General features: G+C 43.1%; 1 protein-coding gene across 1 annotated transcript in view; it reads right to left on the bottom strand.

Annotated features, from left to right (window-relative positions):
* Positions 1–20,173, bottom strand: part of LOC147666698 (uncharacterized) — a 271,906-nt gene that overhangs the window by 186,089 nt on the left and 65,644 nt on the right. Inside the window, exon 4 of the mRNA XM_086948957.1 lies at positions 181–273. Within this exon, the coding sequence (XP_086805083.1) occupies positions 181–273 (93 nt within the window). The remainder of the gene's footprint in view (positions 1–180; positions 274–20,173) is intronic.

Genomic DNA, 20,173 nt, shown 5'->3' with positions numbered 1-20,173 from the left:
GGACAAGTCCATCAGGCCCTCTGCTCCATTGGACCAAGTGGATCACACGTCACAGTCTAGATTCTGTGATTATAAACTTTCCATTTCCCTTTCACTTTGAGGGTCCTCATACATGCACACAAACAACAAGCCCCACTGTTTCAGACACCTGTGAGTACATTCAAGCAACACTAAACTTACTGAGAATGCACTGCACCCCAAAGGCAGCAGCGTAGATGCCTTCCACGGCGAGGATCTCAATCATCAGAGGGCAGTAGATCAATGACGAAGGGTCTGCAATAAGAAGAACAACGGTTTCAAATGTCTGAAGTAAATCAACCTAAACAAGCTAAAAAAATAAAATAAAAAAAGAGTTATTTTTGAGAACTAACTTTACTGGTCAAAAAAAGAGCTTTATTTCTATGATAGTATGTAAAACTTTTTTTGTGCAGCAGTTGTACTCTCTAGGCATGCGCGCCTCAATAGCAGGAGTCATAACGTCCTTCGGATGTGGTTTGATAGTGTTAGGTGTGAACTGGGGCTCTAACAGTCCTTCCTGTCTTCAGATCTACCTGCAGATTGAGGAGCTTACATTTTTTAGATTTCACAGTTCACCAGCTACATCCCAACTGTACTAATTCATATGTGGAACCCATTATGGCTGTTGTAGTTCACTTATACTAGCATTTTATTTTAAAGGAGCAGCTAATTTTACTCCACCCAGAGCTTAAAGGACAGTAGTGGAGCTGGTTTGTAAGAATCAAGGGACAGGTTTCACATTTTGGAAAATCTATAAGATTAAGGAAAAAATAGTATGAAATTTCAAACTAGCACACAGAAGACTAATAGCACAAAAGTGATTGAAAAGTAAACAGTGTTCTCCACGGGACATCTGGGCTAAAAGTTTTAGTATAGTATTCTGGGCTTCTAAAATAAAGCTCTGCTGTTAGCCCTGTCAGCCTTGGGGTGGTTTTCCCCACAATCCGTTTGCCTACTCTCCTCCTATTTTTGCTGAATTTGTTTTGATGGTCTTAGGACACTGCACTTGATTGTCACATTTAATTTACTAATACGTCCCTAGTAAAGTGCTATGCCATATACTAAGAGCCTGTAAATTAAATGCTACAAGTGGGTCTGCAAAAACAACAGGTTATGGACAGAATACAGAACAATGTCATACATTCACCCCAGTACAGAGATCTGGGCCTAAATCCATCGTTTTTTTGCTCATCATGCCATTCCAGTTTGAACCCAGCCATATGCAAATCAGTCGTGACCCTGTGCCCCATGGGTACAGTCCAGCCCGAACTGAAAAGCCAGGTACTCCCTGGACTGGAAACAAGATTCCAAGGACCGGTTTCAGGCTTTCAGCCCTCATTAGCCTGGATAGCTTGATTCCAGTGGCATGGAGAGCACGGGACTCACGTTTGAGCATACCCGTCCCGCTCGGGGTGACAAATGCAAAAACAACAGGTGATGGACAGAATGCAGAACAATGTCATACATTCACCCCAGTACAGAGATCTGGGCCTAAATCCATCGATTTTTTGCTCACCATGCCATTCTAGTTTGAACCCAGCCATATGCAAATCATTCTTGACCCTGTGCCCCATGGGTACAGTCCAGCCTGAACTGCCAAGCCAGGTCCTCCCTAGACTGGAAACAAGCATCCAAGGACCGGTTAAAGGCTTTCAGCCCTATTCAGCCTGTATAGCTTGATTAAAGTGACAAGTGGGTCTGCAGCACTTATTGTGCCATCCACTTAGTAGCCCTTCCAAACATATCCCAGGCCTGCCATTGCAGCCTTTGTGCAGTTTAAAAAACTGCCAATTCGACTAGGCAAAATAACCCCTTTGCCAAGCCTTACACTTCTTTTTAAAAACATATACATTCCCATAGGACAGGCCCTAAGTAGCCCACAGGGCAGGGTGCATTGTATTTAAAGAGTTCGGCATGTACTTTTAAGTCTTACATGTCCTCGTAGTGGGAGAACTGACAAATTCATTTTTCACTACTGTGAGGCCTGCATTTCCCATAAGATAAAATTGGGTTATCCTATTATATTTAATAAGTAATAGCTTTTGTTTGGAAACAGGTAGAAATGTCATGTTTGATGTCAAAGAAATTGTAATTTGAAAGCCTCTTTAATGGTAACGTTGGATTTTAAGTCACAATTTTGGAAATGTCACTTTTAAAAAGTTGCACACAAAAAAGGAGATATGCCCTTGGCGGGGCTGAGGGAGGGCTGGACCCTATATAATTATAATACGCAAAAGATTGCCCCCCTCTCAGTTTACTTAAGGTTGGGGACCAAATAAACTGTTACGTTAAATCTGGTCCGGTATATTTATATATACCTTTTAATCACGTTCTTTCATACAAACATTATTTCAAATGGCAGAAAGAGAGTACACAATACAAACAATTATTAACAAAACCTATTAAATAGACAATTAACACAAAGCATATTACGAAAATATCAAACAAATAACATCAACATTACATCCAACAATCAATATAAATTGCAGTGCAACAGTTTTGCAATATATTCAGTTAATTCAATGATCAGATAGTTTTTTACATAAAAAAGTTACTACATTTCAAGAGCAAATAGAAACATGTATCACTATTATCCTGAAACACACTAGTTGTTGCAATTGGCTCTTGCTGGGGTAGCCGATGCATTTCAAGTTCGGACGATGAGTGTCCAAACCATCATCAGGGCTGTGTTTTATTCTGTTAGGATGCAGAAAAACGTAGTTTTAATACAACCAATTTGCCTCTTTTGATAAAACTCAACCGTTTGGATAAGTAACAATTGTACCTGTGTGATACTATGTAGTTGGCCTATGGTCACTTCTATCACCGGACACAATTCTTTTCTTCAAGTATCCAGTGGGGCGCTTTATTCCACATAAACAATCTGGGAAACAAACAACATATCGTCTATATTTACTAAACACAATATTTGGGGGTTTACAACCACCTAATATTGTTTTTATGGGGATTTCATACCTTAGTCTGCGCTATCTTGCGACGCACGAGGGAGCGGAGGAATGTCTTTTTCTTTTTCTTGTGATCCTAATTAAAAGACACATAACCTGCTTTTAGATACCCTTTGTCTGTTAGTAAAATTATAGGTACTTGTGAATATAAAACCCATCTCGTACCTATGGTTCACATGCTGGTCACATTCAAGGGACTTTGTTTTTTCTTTAAATACTGCTGCGTATACCTGTTTATACAATACACTTGTGAGTGCCCAGAAATTCCAATTTTTTAAAAAAAATTCTTATATAAAAATTCTTATAGCCCAAATTGCCTGATTGCGCAGATTTTCGTACCTGTGCTTGTGGTAGAACGAGGCGTAGCCTCTCGCTCCCCGTCTACCAAGCAGATCCAAGGATTGATAACTCAAGTGTTAACGCAAGGGAAAGAGGAAGGCTTTTTGGGGAGTAAAGAATTCGACTTTTTGAATAAAAAAGTCGAATCTGTGCTATCTTCCACCGCTCCCTCGTGCGTCGCAAGATAGCGCAGACTAAGGTATGAAATCCCCATAAAAACAATATTAGGTGGTTGTAAACCCCTAAATATTGTGTTTAGTAAATATAGACGGTATGTTGTTTGTTTCCCAGATTGTTTATGTGGAATAAAGCGCCCCACTGGATACTTGAAGAAAAGAATTGTGTCCAGTGATAGAAGTGACCATAGGCCAACTACATAGTATCACACAGGTACAATTGTTACTTATCCAAACGGTTGAGTTTTATCAAAAGAGGCAAATTGGTTGTATTAAAACTACGTTTTTCTGCATCCTAACAGAATAAAACACAGCCCTGATGATGGTTTGGACACTCATGGTCCGAACTTGAAACGCGTCGGCTACCCCAGCAAGAGCCAATTGCAACAACTAGTGTGTTTCAGGATAATAGTGATACATGTTTCTATTTGCTCTTGAAATGTAGTAACTTTTTTTATGTAAAAAACTATCTGATCATTGAATTAACTGAATATATTGCAAAACTGTTGCACTGCAATTTATATTGATTGTTGGATGTAATGTTGATGTTATTTGTTTGATATTTTCGTAATATGCTTTGTGTTAATTGTCTATTTAATAGGTTTTGTTAATAATTGTTTGTATTGTGTACTCTCTTTCTGCCATTTGAAATAATTTTTGGATGAAAGAACGTGATTAAAAGGTATAAATAAATATACCGGACCAGATTTAACGTAACAGTTTATTTGGTCCCCAACCTTAAGTAAACTGAGAGGGGGGCAATCTTTTACTTTTAAAAAGTTGGCATTTTCTTGTCCTAGCCATTTGTTGCCTGCAGCTAGTTTCCTGGGTCACATGACTAGGTGTCGTTGGCCTCTGTGTACCCCCCCAGACAGCCACACAATCGAGGGACTGGAAGTTGGCAGGATGGGCCATCTCTAGCAGGATGGGAGCGGTGGGGAGTGAGGAGCAGAGCACAGCCTCACTCGCACTTCAAAGACCCTGTCCCAGCACACACACAAAGAATTTCATACTAGCCTTTTGTGACTCCAGACCCCGTGGAGCCTGCGAAGGGAGGCAGTAAATTCCAGACACATCTGTGTGGTCAAACTCCAGAAGCTTCACCCAATTCACAGCTCGCATCAGGTATAAACATAGGACCCTCAGACCCACTCTTCAGATCACTTTTGGACCTTCAGAAGGGCTTGGAGGACTGCTGTACTGACTTTGGCCTGCTGTGTACTTCAGAAGACGGCCCTGCTGCACCAAGGGACTGTCATGCTACTTGCAGCCTGCTTTTCTGCTTGTACCCAGGACTACCAGAGTGTTGCCAAAGGCTAGGTAGCTGCTTTCCTGATCAGAACCGCAGGGATATAAAAGGCACCAAACATCTGGAACTCACAACCTGGACAAGCCTGAGTGAGTCCTGACCCTCCGAGTGGTGCCCCTCCAATCCTGTACCCTTGGAAGCGATGCAAAAGTTGCCCCGATAGCCGAAACTCAAAACTTGAGACTTAGAAAATGTTCTTCCAAATTGTGCACTGAGAACCAACAGGAGACTGGGACCTACTTTTTTTGTCGATCAGCCCAAGGTGCCTCACCAGCTGGCCAGACCCATCAGCAGCTCCTGCTACATTCTCCGAAACATTAAGTCCTGTTTAGCGGACACTCTTACATAGGATATCCAGCCTCCTGGAGCCCTCGTTGGACACATCCCGCAGACTCGTCCTACTGGAGATTTTTGATTTCCAAAAATAGAGACCAAGGGCCAGATGTAGGTAATCTCAATTTACCTATTCTTAAATACCGAATTTTACTGATTCAGTATTTACGAATAGGTAAATGAGATGTAGGTAATTTTTTGTTAAAAATTACCGAATCGGTACAATTCGGTAATTACCGAATCGGTATTTACCGATTCGGTAATTGCCATTCATTCCTATGGGCCTGGAGGCCCATAGGAATGAATCGTAATTACCGAATCGGTAAATACCGATTCAGTAAAAGGGGGAAAACATTGAAGGGTGGCGGGGTGTCACTTTGACACCCTGTTGCACCCCTCAAATGTGTATGGGTGCACATGTGGCACACATACATGCCCTAAGGGCATGTATGTCTGGCACCTTTGAAAATGCACAGATTTGTATTTTCAAAGGTATTTGTTATTTACCACCAACTTATAGTTGGTGGTAAATAACGAATCCTAAACTGGGAAAAGCACTCATTTGAGTGCTCCCTACATTTCCGATTCGGTAATTTACAGAATCGGTATTTTTAAGGATCGGTAATTTACCGAATTCTCAAATACCGATTCGGTAAATTACCGAATTACCAAATTACCGAAATGTACACACCTATATAGGAAAAGCCTAATTCCGGTCGGTAATGGACGAAATTCGGTAATTTCGGCCGTTACCGACCGGAATTAGGCTTCCTACATCTGGCCCCAAGTCTGAATGTACAAATTTTCACCGCACATTTGTCCAGCGGGTCCCTGACGGCGCCTCCTTGTACACCGCAGGCTGCCTTGCCCCACTTTACCTACTCAGATATTTTACTCTGACATTTCGTCTAAGTCTGAAGCTAAGCAGAGATCAGGCCCAATCCACTTTTTCGTATCCGAACCACGCCTCATCACGGTCTGCCATAACTTTTCACTTTTCCCCAGTCTCGCGTAGATGTCCATGATTGGCGCTTTGATCTTTCAGGTTTTAGATTTAACTAATAATGTATAACTCTGGTTCTACCACTTGGAGTTTTGTAGTTTTGGTGTCAAATAATTTATTAGATTTTACTCTTTTTTTCTAAATTGGTGTGGGATGTTTTTTGTTCTTCTGTGTTTTCACTTTATTACTGTTAGAGGCAATGTGTAAAGTATTTATGCAGCACTCAAAGTTAAATCTGACTGCTTTTGTGCCAAGCTACCGGAGGGTTAAGCAAAGGGTAATTAAGTGACTTTTTGTGGTACACCCTGTCAAGGATTGTGGCTGTTGCTTGAGAAGGGCTCACATCTCCCTCAATCAATAACTCAAATTCTCACATTTGCCCTTTGGTCTGATTGGCATGTTATTGCCATAAAAATGTTCACCACTATCAAAATGCTATATTTGTCATATTGAGCGATGCCATTCCTCTTTCAAGGTGGTGTTCTACTTTCCAACTACAGTGAGGTGTTTTCCTGGAGATAATGAAGCTCTTCCTTTTTAAACCCTAAGAGTATGGAGGAGATCCTGTTATAGGGAATGAGCATGTGTACAGGATTAGTCCCCTGGAGCCACAGGGTGTGGATCCACAGCAGACATCTGCAATTGCGAACATGGAATCCCACTATGGCATGTAACTGATGCTGTTTGGGCAAAATAAGAGAAGGAGGAAGAACGTTAAAAGGTGGAATTGTTGACCAATCTCTGTAGACCCCCCTTTCCTCTATCCCTTTCCGACCTTAATCCAGTTGAGCCTAGATGTACTTACCTTTGATAGCACTCTTTCTGGTGGATATTCTATCTATCCACAGATTTCTTACCTTGGAATTCTCCCAAGGCACCAGACAGGATCCAGAAAGCACTCAGCAACGATGCTCCTGCATGCTGCTAGGTGGCACCGTCCGGTTCTGCAGAGACTGCATACCACCCCAGAAGTGACTGAGCCGAGCTGCATACAAGTGCCAACCCTGGACGCTGGTGTCACTTACTTGCTGGTCTCTATCCATGCCTCCAGATGCGGAGCTTGAACAATTTGTAGTAGCAGTGTGCAGATTTCTTACATGGGACGTTTTTAGATGTTAAAGAGGGGCCACTCCACAGAATGGGGAGGTGGGTGGGCAGTGACAAATCCGCGGTTAGACAGAGTATCCACCAGAGAAAGTGTTATCAAAGGCAAGTAAATTATTCTTTTGATGGATACTTCTAACTGCATATTCCATACCTAAGAATAGATACCAGAGCAGTACTGCTTCAAGGTGTAATCTGTGGAGTAGACTCAGACCACGAAGACCTGCTTTAGAACTGTCAGCCTTACTCCTCCTGTTTTTCCTGATCTAGTTTTTTTTAGGACTCTAGCACTGGTTAGCAGTGGTAAAGTGCTCAAAGTGCATGCGATCTCTCCTCTAAACATGTTGATATTTTCTTACAGCCAATGGGCACATTTAATTTACTTATTAGTCCCTAGTAAAGTAGTACTGCATGCACCCAGGGCCTGCAAATTATATAATACTGGTGGGCATGCTGCATTAATTCTGCCACCAATTTTAGTATCCAAAGTAAAACATGTTTAAGGCCTGCCATTGCAGGCTCTGTGTGCGGTTTTAAATTGCCATTTCGACCCCAGGCAAAATAAACATTTTAAAAGACAAACCTTCCCTTTTAATACATATGTCACCCTAGGTTAGGGCCTATACAGCCCAGAGGGCTGGGTGCAGTGTATTTAGAAAGTTGGCCATGTACTTTTACCTTTTACATGCCTAAGTAGTGAAAAACTCTTAAAATTGTTTTTCCACTACTGCCTGGCCTGCCCCTCCCATAGGATATTATTGGGTCAAATTGTTACATTTAATAAGTGATAACTTTCAATTGAAAGCAGGTAGGAAAATTAAGTTAGGTGTCTGAAGAATTGTAATTTAAAACTCTCTTTAATGTTAAAGTCAGATTTTAAGTCACAATCCCGAAAATGTCACTTTTGGAAAGTTGAAAGGACAAATGATGGACGGAATGCTGAACAATGCACACATTCTCCCCCAGTCACAAAGATCTGTCATGTGGATTGGTTTTGCCTTCGCACTGTGTTATGTTAGCATGAGCTTATTAGAAGTTTAAACGCCATTTTCCTTTTCTGCAGCCTCTGCACACGACACATTTTGTTATTAAAGCTTTTCGCCTAGTAGAATATTTTGCTTCACACAAGAAAAATATGTTTGCTTATAATATCAGCCTTGCTTGGTAAGCTATGTCTGTACAGTGAGTGCCAAGGTCTTCAAGATTATTTCAACACAGCGCTTGTTGTTCGGTTTGATCAGCGCACGGTCTAGACATAATACATATGCAGCTGTGGCCAACTTTGGGTTTTAGGCACGATTAATAATGCACTGCAGAGAGCATGAAACACACACTTGATGAATATTCGCATGTAGAGAGTTGGTGCAGGAGATGATGTGATCCATTTCTGCTAAGATCAGAGGTATGGGCCCGCCTTTCTAAACCCAAAGAGACCTTCTGTAGATATACTATAATATACTAGCAAGCGAGGGTAAACTGAGGTTCTATTTAGACCTTTTCCCTTTAGCATTTTAACATGCTTTCGCCCTTTGTATTTTATGGAATAATAACTATGCTGATAACCTGTTCCTTATAATATGTTTGCTTGTATTAGCTAAGATACTGCGCTAGAGAACACTACATTAGAAATAAATATGTCAAACTTGCACGTGTCATCCCTTACTCCTCGTTCTGGACTGATATGTTAGTATAACGAAAGTGTTCATGTGTTCCACGTTACCTGAGGTGTTCTAAGTCCATGTTCTGGGTTGTCTAATCATTGGGGGGTTGTACGAACCAATGAGACACTGATTGCTAGTCTGGTAGGGGATTTTGGATACTAAGGTGAGTTTTGGCACACCCTAATTCACTGAGGTTCCAAGTCTCTATGCACATTTCTGTGTAGGAGCAGGATACCTGGCGCCCAACCGTTGGTGGTCTTATTACATGACACTTGAGTAGTACTTGTATCAGTCCTTAACACCCTTCACTATTGTTTCCGAAAGACAGTGGTGTCGGACAAACCTACCTATACTTACATAGGTCTTTTCAAGCTTGAATCTTTCGAAACAGTTTCCTTGAATTACTACCCAGTTGTTCTACATAGTTTTTCTTTGTATCTTCTTCTTTCTCTGTCACTATGGCCGCGGTGGACATTCCGCAACATAGTCGCATTGCGGTGTGCAATCACTTGCAGACTTATAATGTCCCCGTGGATGGCATGGCTGTAATAATGGTAGTGAGTCCCGAGGTGGCTTACCCATACGAAATATTTTTATTCGTGGGTGATCTTCCCGACTGTGAACGCAAATACTACTTTGTTCGACACGTACACTCCCACTGCCGTGCCGGAGGACTATGCTCCATATAGGACACAGGAAGTTCTGATTAATGCTTCGCATCACCTAGTTTGGTTTAATGGCGTCCTACCCCACTCTTTGACAGCACCGAGGTTAGGTCCCTTGTCCATTCCAGGCACGACTTGGCCTGTTTTGGCTGGACTTACACCTCATCCTCCACACGGGGCGTGTTCCCTTGCTGATATCAGACGACTACATGTAGTTGCAATTAGCGTGATTAGGTCGTTAGTACAATACATTACCCGCAATCTCTTGGGGGGTCCCCAGGTGTTGCGGCGTTTCCAGACGGACAGGGCTGAATGAAGCTTGGTCCTGTGATGGTCAACGCAGTGATGGGCAAGCGCCCCCAGAATAGGGATGATTTTCTTTCTGGCTTGCCGAGAAGTTTGACCAGCTGGAAGCAGTATTTCCTAACACGACTCCTAGTGAAAAACACAGGATTCTGACAAGTAGCATGCCTAAAGACTTGGGGCCATATGTATGAAGGTAGCAATTAGCGATTCTGTAATAGCGATTTTTAAGAAATCGCTATTTCAGAATCGCTAATTGCTATGTATCAAGAAAATCGCAATTTTTTAGCGATTTCTTGATACTCCTTAATTGCGAATTCGCAAATTGCGAATTCGCAATTAAGGAATACTTTCCCATTCATTTCTATGGGCCAGGAGGCCCATAGGAATGAATGGGAAATTTGCGATTCGCAATTTGCTAATCGCAAATTGAGAATATTTTCAAGGGTGCAGGGGTGTCCAAAGAACACCCTGTTGCACCCCTGAAATATACATGGGTGCACATGTGGCACACATACATGCCCTAAGGGCATGTATGTGCGTCACATGGCACTTTGAAAAATGCAAAAATATGCATTTTTCAAGGAATTCGCAACTTACCACCAACTAGAAGTTTGTGGTAATTTGCGATTCCTTAAGGCCAATTTGCGAATTATTTTGGCTTCTTACATTGCATTTAAGGAATCACAAAATTTGCGATTCCTTAAATGCAATTGCAAAGTAAGGAATCGCAAATTTTGCGATTCCTTATTTTTCAAGCAGATTTCCTTGATACATTCCATTAGTCCAAATTGCATTCGCAAACACCGAAATTCTGCGAATTTCGGCGTTTGCGAAGTCAATTCGGCTTGATACATATGGCCCTTGATCCCAGAAGCTGGTGACTGAGTCATGGGGTAAGATCTTTGCCGCAGTGTATACGAGGTGCTTCGGCACACCGTCAATGACTGTCCTTCCGACGGTCGTTAAGCGTGTTCAAGATGAGCATGGACCTGATGCAGAGGTTGAATTGGGTATGCGCCTATGCGGCAGTTTTGACGTAGTTTCCGATCTCGTACTTGCAAATGTCAAGGGAGATGCAGTGAGCTTTCAGGTATCTAATGCTTTGCAGGCTGTACCCGATGCCGATAAACCCCGACAGTTACCGAGAATTATTGTGGCGGCTTATAAGACCGTGGGCCGCAATAGTTTGGGAGTCAAGCCATTTTCCACTAAAGAGAAAAAGCAACCACAAGGGCTGAAGTCAGAGACTGACGAACATCCCAAGTCTAAAAAGCAAAATTGGCAGAAAAAACAAAAACAGGGTAAACAACAACAGCAGAAACAGGAGTCTCGTCTTGCATCTCCAGGGCCTGCGTCTACAGAACGTGTTTATGACTTGCGCGATCGCGCGACGATAAAATCACCTGATCGTTTTCAGGTTTCTGAACAACGCTCTCCTCGTTCTTTTCAGGACTCATCGGCCTCATCGACCGGTGGTGGAGGAGGCGGCAGAGGTCGGGGTGGCCCGCAGGGACGCGACCAGCCCCGCCCGAAAGACAGTAAAGGCAAGCAGGACCATTCAACACCGAAAAGACCACAGTTTCAGAAATAGAAAGTTGCTGCTTTAACAGCGAGATATGCCACAGATAGTGAGAACGCAGCTTTCGAATCAGACATGGGCTCTGACCTTGCTGGACAGTGCGGCGGAGATTACCATAGTGCGAGAGGCCCTGCGTCCGCTACTGAAGGTGACAGCGACTGACCAATATGTTGTTGTGGAAACAGCTGATACTAAAGTAGCTCCCCCTGATAGACTTTATAACATAGTCCTTTTAATTGAAGGTGACATACAGCGTACCATCAAAGGGGTATTTTGGGAGAATCTTACAACTACCTATGACATTTTGTTAGCGGAGGCTGACTGGCCCCCACCTTTTGTGCTCGCAGCTCCGAGAGGGGAGGAGGTAATCCTCCCTAGTTTCGAGCCCACAGTCTCGAAAGAGCATGCGCTGAATTTTGCAGAAGAGTGGGCTAAGGCTCTTGCGCCGGCTCTGTACCGTACACAGTGTGGTTGGGATAAATTTTCCCCACACCACGAGATTCCTTTGCGGTCTTTGCCACAGCCTCAACCTCAATATCCTATCCGACGTGAAGCTAAGGCTTCCGTCACGGAAATCCTTGAACAATTGGAATATCAAGGTGTGATTGAAACTTGTGTTTCACCGATGAATAACCCTCTTTTTACTGTGACCAAGCCTGACGGCTCGTACCGTTTGGTATTGGATTACCAGCATTTAAACTCGCATTGCCGTACCTGTGCAGTACAGAATACCCACTGCTCTGCTCTTGTGCGAAAACGGTTTAAAACCACACTTGACATATCCAAGTTTTTTTGCCCACAATTTGGATGGACTGAGTTCCCAATGGACCAGTTTTACCTGTGGCGGCAAAGAACGCCAATTTAAACGCCTAGTGATGGGCTATAAGAATAGTCCAGGCGTGTTTGCTGCCCCTATTGCCTCTCTCTTAGAGAGGATAGACACAGATGTGTGTTCATATGTGGATGACATATATCTCACAGACGAAGAGCTTTGGGCGCATCTATGTTGCGTTGACCGCATAATTTGTAATATTGCGGACTTTGGCTACAAGTTTAACTTTGCAAAGTCTCACATTGCAGAGTACACAGTGTTGTTCCTGGGCTATGAGCACAACAATGAAGGTCGAGGATTGGCTCCTCACTTCTTGGAGAAATGCGCACAACTGCGCGCTCCTACAACTCTGAAAAAATTACAGCCCTTGCTGGGAATTTTGAATTTCGGGCGTACTTATATTCCCGAATATGCCCAGCGTATCAAACCTTTGCATGCTTTGATACAACCTACTTTTACCAAATATTGCTGGCTGCCAGAACATTCAGCTATTTTGCAATCTTAGCAGGCTGATCTTCTAGAATCTAAATTCTTACTGACTCGTGACAACCACACCAACCTGGTGATAAGAATCATCCCTGGGGCGGTGGGTTTTTCGTACCTTACTTTTAACAAAGGAGACACAGTACCTATTGCTTCCAAGTCACACTTATACATCAGTGACATCAGTGCAAATGGCGATTCTTAAGGAACGTGCACTGTCGCAGGGAAAACGCATGTTGGTTGTTACCCCGTTTCCTGCATTAGAGGCTGTGACGAAAGCCAGTGTACCTAATTCTAAAGCTTTGCACCCACGGTGGATACAATGAGCGGCATCATTGACTTCTCCGGATTCACGTTTATTTTTGATGCCTCCTTACAGGCGCAGGAGTTTTTGCTGTATGAGTTTGTTCATCCTGCGCCTTTGGCTATGCGGCCTTTGGAGGATTTCCATTGCATCATATACACTGATGGTTCAGTGCAGGTTGCGCATGGGTCTAGGCACGCATACGTTTCCGCATGCGCCATTGTGGTCGGTGCCATGGTGAACGATGAGTTCAAGTCCAGAGTCGTGCACACGCAGACTCTTAGGGACTGCACCGCACAATTGGCAGAGCTTTGTGCTCTGATGCTTGCATTGGAGTACGCTGATCCTAGTGTGACAACTCTTATTGTGAGTGATTCTTACTACTGTGTCCAGTCTTACAATAGAACCTGTTCTTTTTGATTCAGAATGATTTTCGTGATTCCAAGGGTAGCACAATAAAACAAAAAATGATTTGGGTCCGAGTGGCTGAGCTTAAAGAGCAGTTGCCCCTTGTGTTTGTGATTCACACTCTCAGCGTGTAGGAGTTCACGCTGTTGGCAATTCGCTTGCCGATGAGGCAGCAAAATCAGCAGTATCGACATATTTGGTTGCAGATGTTACACGTTCCAAAAGTAAGATTGATGATGATATCTTGGCAACAGTTGCTGCAACTGAGAAGGGAAGTAAATATCCTAAAGGATTCCCTTTGAAGTATTCATACCACTTAAGTCCTGATAAAGTTCCTTATGTGAAAATACCTGACGTTGGTGAGAGGTTAATTCCCAACGCGGACCGCAGGCCCACACTGATTACTGCAGCCCATGAAGGTGTTGCGTCTGCGCATGCGGGCATTTCGGCTACAGTAGCTCAGGTACAACAACGTTTCTGGTGGGGGGGCTGTACAAACAAACGCGTGATTATGTCCTTCAATGTGACATTTGCCAGCATATTAAGCCTTCGACTGCTGTGCGTCCCCCACAGACACAGTTGTACATATCTACTAAACCATTTGGGTGTGTTTATTTAGATCACTGCGGTCCTTTTTCTTCTGATACTGCGTATAAGTACATCTTAGTAGCAGTTGATTCATGCACACGCTTTGTGTGGGTCTGGCCACAACGCTGCGCTGATTCACGGACTGTCATAAGAGACTTGTTTGTCTTTGTAGGGATTTTTGCCTGTGGTACCTTCCATTCAGATCAGGGTCCGGCTTTCGCCTCTAAGGCGTATAAGGATGCAATGACTTCGTTGGCGGTCCAAGTCAAGTTTTCGTCTCCATACAGACCTGAGGGTAATAGTGTTGTGGAACGGATGAACCGAGATTTAAAGCAGTCTTTGACAGCTCGAGTTATAGGCACAGGCAGGAACTGGCTTGCCCACCTCAATAGCGTATGGCGTGCTCTTAATAATCTCCCTAGAAGGTCTCTGGGTGGGCGGACCCCATACGAGATGCTCTTTGATATCAAGATGTATGTCACGGACCTTGACGGCCTAGACTCGGTGGCTCTTGCTGCCTCCTTTGACGTAGATGAACATTGCAATGTTTTACAGGATCTACAAAAGACAAGAGACAATCTTGCAAAGGAATATTTGCCCTCCACCTCGGATGATGCGTTGCAGATCCCGGTAGTTGGCTGGCTGCCCCAAGTTGGAGAACTGGTTCGTGAGAAGATCGAAAGCAAGAAAGAATTTGGTCCCTCTTATCGAGCTCCTGTTCCAGTGCTTGGTGTGAGGGCACAAGAACAGTCATTTTACCACCACTTCCAGGTCGTAAGGAGAAAAGGTATATCTCCATTGACAATGTCATGATACACAGAGTGGCCGATTCTTCTTAGGATGACACTGGCAGTCTCATGTCGTTCGATTTTGAGAAATTCTGTTTTGGCCCCGGTTTCCAATCCTGTGCCTGATGTTGCTCTCGAGATGCCTGCTATTTCCAGTCCTTTATTGAGTACACTGCCTGGTGCTCAACATGATGAAACTGACTACACTTACCCAACTGACTTATCGATGCCTGATTTGCAAACTCGCTTAGCTACAGAATCCAGATTTTCATTTGACGCTGATTCCCACACATCAAAAAAGCCTTCAAAGATTTTGGTTCTGGCAAGACTGTTTAAAAAACATTTTTTGATTCCCCCTTGGACCTTTATTTGGATGGTGCTTTTTTCGATTTACCTTTTTATGTCAATTTGTTTTGTGTTTTATTTTTTCCGTCTCGTCAATGGCCACTATGTCGAGGAGAGAACATGCATTCGACATATCAATGGAACATTGGCTCCCCATTCCTGATCACACAGATTAAAGAGAGACTTGGCTTTTGTTAATATCACTGCTTGGCCTGTCTTAGATGGGATTGTATGGGATGCTGTTCGATTTCAAATCCATGGGCCCACTGAGGTTATAAATGTCCCTAATGTGCTTAGAGTGTCTATGGTGGATGTAGTTAAACAAAATATACGTTCTGATAATTGGGATGTCCAGGCCGTAGAATCATTGTTTTCTGATTTGAAATATCATGCTGCCTTTGATGCTGAAGATTTGTACTTGAAGTCTGTTAATCACGGTGATTTGTATTGTTATCAACATTTTGGCAATCACTACATGCATAAAACTAATACTAGGAGGCTCACTGTAAATTATACCCAGTGGGAACACTGTCCAGCTCCTATATAAGGCAGTTCTGCTTCCTTTTTGAAAAAGTTTACTTACTTTACAGATTTTAATCAGTCTAATCCCAATGCATTTTATTTTAAAATGACTGAAAAGTCCACATCCAAAGTTAGACTTACTGATACTAAATTATTGTATTCGAAGTCCTTTCTAGACCAGTTAGCTGTTGGGGGCTACGAGTTGTGGAAGGATACCATTGACCTTAAATCAGTTTGGGGTTCTAAAAGCTGGCAAGTGCAAGGCACTGAGGCTTTGCACCGCGCATGCCTCATCCCGAACCATATGTTGTTTTTGAATTCTACTATTTCACAGACAACATGCTTTGGATTGGCTAATCCTAAAAGATTAAATGCTCCTTCTTTTCCTGACTTAGAGGAATATTCCGGTTGGATTAATACTACTAAATTTTCCATGAGAGAGTTACAATCTCTGTTATTGAATTCCTCCTTTAACATATCCAGTTTGGATCCCGAAGGCTGGTTTCTCTGGCACAGAAGTGCTGACTCATGCCAGCATAGTTTTCTGGGTTTAGCTCATGGCTTTACACAGGTGAGGGTGGATCCCCGTTTTGAGAGTGGCCATTCTGTGACTACCTATTCAGTAGGCAAATTATGTCAGAATTGGCTCAGACATTCTACCTTGGCGTCAGTTAAACTGCATTTATCTAAACTGACTGGCGATGTTGATCTGAATGATTTTATAAAAGGCGCGGCTAAAGGTAGACCTAAAAGATGGATATATGCTGTTTATAACGAATTCTGGAAAACATCCCAGATTGAGGCAGCTACCTGCCTTAGAGCTATAGATCAAGCTAATTTAGAAAAAGATCTAGCGGTTGTAGATAATAGCATAAACACGCTCTCTTCCCGCCATTTACACATTAGATAACATTGTGTCATCTATTGTAGATATTGTGCAAGGTGAAGTGTCTGTTTTGTACCACGGTCAAAATCAATTGCGTTCTATTATGCAGTTTGCATGGACATCGCAGACCCTTAAGGCCGGAAAAGTGCCATGGCATTACATGAATACATCATCATTGTTTGCCCCGTTTAATTGGACTGACAAGCAGCGCTTACTGTCGATGAAAGATGCTTCTTTTTCTATGTTACACATTGAGAGGTTGGAGCCTTTACCATTTTCTGTGGCAGAGGCCAATACTGCAACATGGCTTATTCACGGTTTAATAACTCTCCCGTTCCCACTGTTCGAGTTTAAGGGCTGTATGAAGTACTTTGCCATTGATAGATACGAGCCTCTTGGAAGTTCTTATCTCCATGAAGCTTGGTCGCTTCCTTTTACATATAGATGCCTTAGGGAGGGAAAAGAAGTTTATTTGAATGGTGAAGATTGAACTGAAACACCGGATCATTCATTAATGTGTAGACATATCCAATTACACGGCTCCTGTAATCAGAACGGGCCAAATTTAGCCTGTATTTTGAAAGGTACCCCGTGCCTGCAATCGTTCCCACATTCACGTTATGGCAAATGGGAGTCATTTACTTTTAAACAATGAAGATTGCTGTGGCTTAATAAAAGGGATTGCTTATGTCGTTACCGTCAGTGAGCGTGTGGTTTGCTGCAAAAATGTAATATATCCACCCCAGCATGAGAAAATTTGATGTTTCCATCTGGGCCAAGATTCCGACCTTGAAAGCAGAGTTCAATAAGATGAGTCGCATAAGAGCTCTATTGTCCCAAAAAGAGGTTGCTCTCCCATCTGCTCGTGAAACATTTGTCCTTCACGTGGCTAACACCCGCACTGAGGTGCATGCCTTATTAAATACTGATTTGCCCTTGCACTTTGGTGAATTAATTCACAGAATCTTCAATGCACCCTCCACATCGGGGCTGGCTCACTTTTTTAAGGTTGTAAGCAGTGGCCTGGTGACTTCCTTTCAAACGATTTTCGGGGTCTTTCCAGATTTCTTCCATTCTATTTTTTCCAGCCTGTTCGGTGTATTTCCCTTACTACTGGCTCTTGCTACTGGAGTGCTATTGCTGTTTTACTGGTTTCAAAATGGATGCACATCCTGTGTTACAAGACGAGCTGTCTCGGCTAGGGCTGCTTCGTGCCCGGAAGTACTATGGAGCGCTGCCTCTTGCTACATTGAGTGCAGCTTATGGATTATCGTTTCGATTTTCCTACTTTACATGCGTCCAGCCTGTCTTTCATTGCCTGAGTTGCGACTTCGAATGGGCCCTGGATTTGTGTCTCTGCAATACGGAGTCTCCCGATGCGGATTATAATCAACTTATGAGCCCCTTAGTTGCTCATGAATTGCTTTGTTCTGATGGAGGGATTATGGCTTTTGCAGCGATGCATGGAATACTGGGTCGTTGGAATGTGTTCGCAGCGGCGCAAGATTTCTTGGCTCGCAGCTTCCTCGAAAACCCACCGAGTTGTCCTCTGATGGTGCTAGAGGCTCTGGTAATTGAAGAACATGTATGTTCTTTCCCTTTGTTAAATTGGATGGCCAAATTATTTTCGGATGAGAACAGTGACTTCCTGTTGGAGGCTGTTGCTGCATGTTTTGCATATTCATTATTAGGATGAGATGTGTTTGCAGTCTCACTTCCTTGACCGTCACCTTTCATTGGATGATCGGATTTATTTTTCACACATTTTCTTTTTGGGGCCTAAACTATTTACTTTATCAATGTCCAAAGGCTAGATTTTTTTCCTTTCAGAATTATGGTTATTTTATCTCTTCTCTTGAGGTACCAAATTGGAGACTTGTGTTCGGACTATCGATCTTGAACTCTGCATTCCTAAATTTGCCCCTTTTACATATCCTCTCCGTGCTCGGATCAAAGGGAGGGTGTCATGTGGATTGGTTTTGCCTTCGTACTGTGTTATGTTAGAATGAGCTTATTAGAAGTTTAAACGCCATTTTCCTTTTCTGCAGCCTCTACACACGACACATTTTGTTATTAAAGCTTTTCGCCTAGTAGAATATTTTGCTTCACACGAGAATAATATGTTTGCTTATAATATCAGCCTTGCTTGGTAAGCTATGTCTGTACAGTGAGTGCTGCGGCCTTCAAGGTTATTTCAACACAGTGCTTGTTGTTCGGTTTGATCAGCGCACGGTCTAGACATAATACATATGCAGCTGTGGCCAACTTTGGGTTTTAGGCATGATTAATATTGCACTGCACAGAGCATGAAACACACACTTGATGAATATTCGCATGCAGAGAGTTGGTGCAGGAGATGATGTGATCCATTTCTGCTAAGACCAGAGGTATCAGACGGCCCTTCTAAACCCAAAGAGACCTTCTGTAGATATAATATAATATACTAGCAAGGGAAGGTAAACTGAGGTTCTATTTAGACCTTTTCCCTTTAGCATTTTAACATGCTTTCGCCCTTTGTATTTTATGGAATAGTAACTATGCTGATAATCTTGTTCCTTATAATATGTTTGCTTGTATTAGCTAAGATACTGTGCTTGAGAACACTGCATTAGAAATAAATATTTCAAACTTGCACATGCCATCACTTACTCCTCGTTCTGGACTGATATGTTAGTATAACGAAAGAGTGTTCATGTGTTCCACGTTACCTGTGGTGTTCTAAGTCCATGTTCTGGGTTGTCTAATCATTGGGGTTTTGGCACACCCTAATTCACTGAGGTTCCAAGTCTCTATGCACAGTTCTTTGTAAGAGCAGGATCCCTGCGACAGATCTGGGTTTAATCCATCGTTCTTTTGCTCACCACGCCACCCCAGTTTGGACCCAGCCATATGCAAATCAGTCTTGACCCTGCTCCTCCTGGGAACAGTCCAGTGCGAACTGCAAAGCCAGGTCCTGCCTGGACCAGAAACAAGCATACTGGGACCGGTTTCGGGGTATCACCCCATATCAGCCAGGCTAGCTTGACTCCAGTGGCACAGTGAGCATGGGACACAGGTCTGGGCATACTCTTCCCACTTAGGGCGAAAAGTGCTACAGAACCAAATGATGGGCAGAATGCTGAATGAATCATACATTCACCCTCAGTCCAAAAGAATGATGGATTTAACCCAGATCCCTGCTCACCACGACACCCCAGTTTGGTCCATCTACAGGGAACAGACCTAGTGTTCCTCGCTCAGTGTTCCTGACCCAGGAACACTGTCCAGGGTCAGACCATGCCAGTGCTGATTGTCTGCCCGTTCTTCCAATCTAGTGAATAAAACTCCCAGGAGGTTGGGTAGTTATCCCCCTTTCAGCTGGGTGTCTCCAAAGGGGCGGGGGCAAGTTAGACTTGTCATCCTGAGGGTGGGCATTCCCCAAACCTTTTGCCTTCACTCCTCCATTTTTGCTGATCTTGTTTTTGTTGGCCTTATGAGTCTGTGCACTTTACCGCTGCTAATCAGTGCTAAAGTGCATGTGCTCTCTCCTTTAAGCATGATAAAATTGGCTTACACTCA

The sequence above is a fragment of the Lissotriton vulgaris genome, unplaced genomic scaffold (assembly GCF_964263255.1).
Source record: "Lissotriton vulgaris unplaced genomic scaffold, aLisVul1.2 SCAFFOLD_784, whole genome shotgun sequence".
NCBI lineage: Eukaryota > Metazoa > Chordata > Amphibia > Caudata > Salamandridae > Lissotriton > Lissotriton vulgaris.
This window is presented reverse-complemented; position numbering and strand designations above follow the sequence as displayed.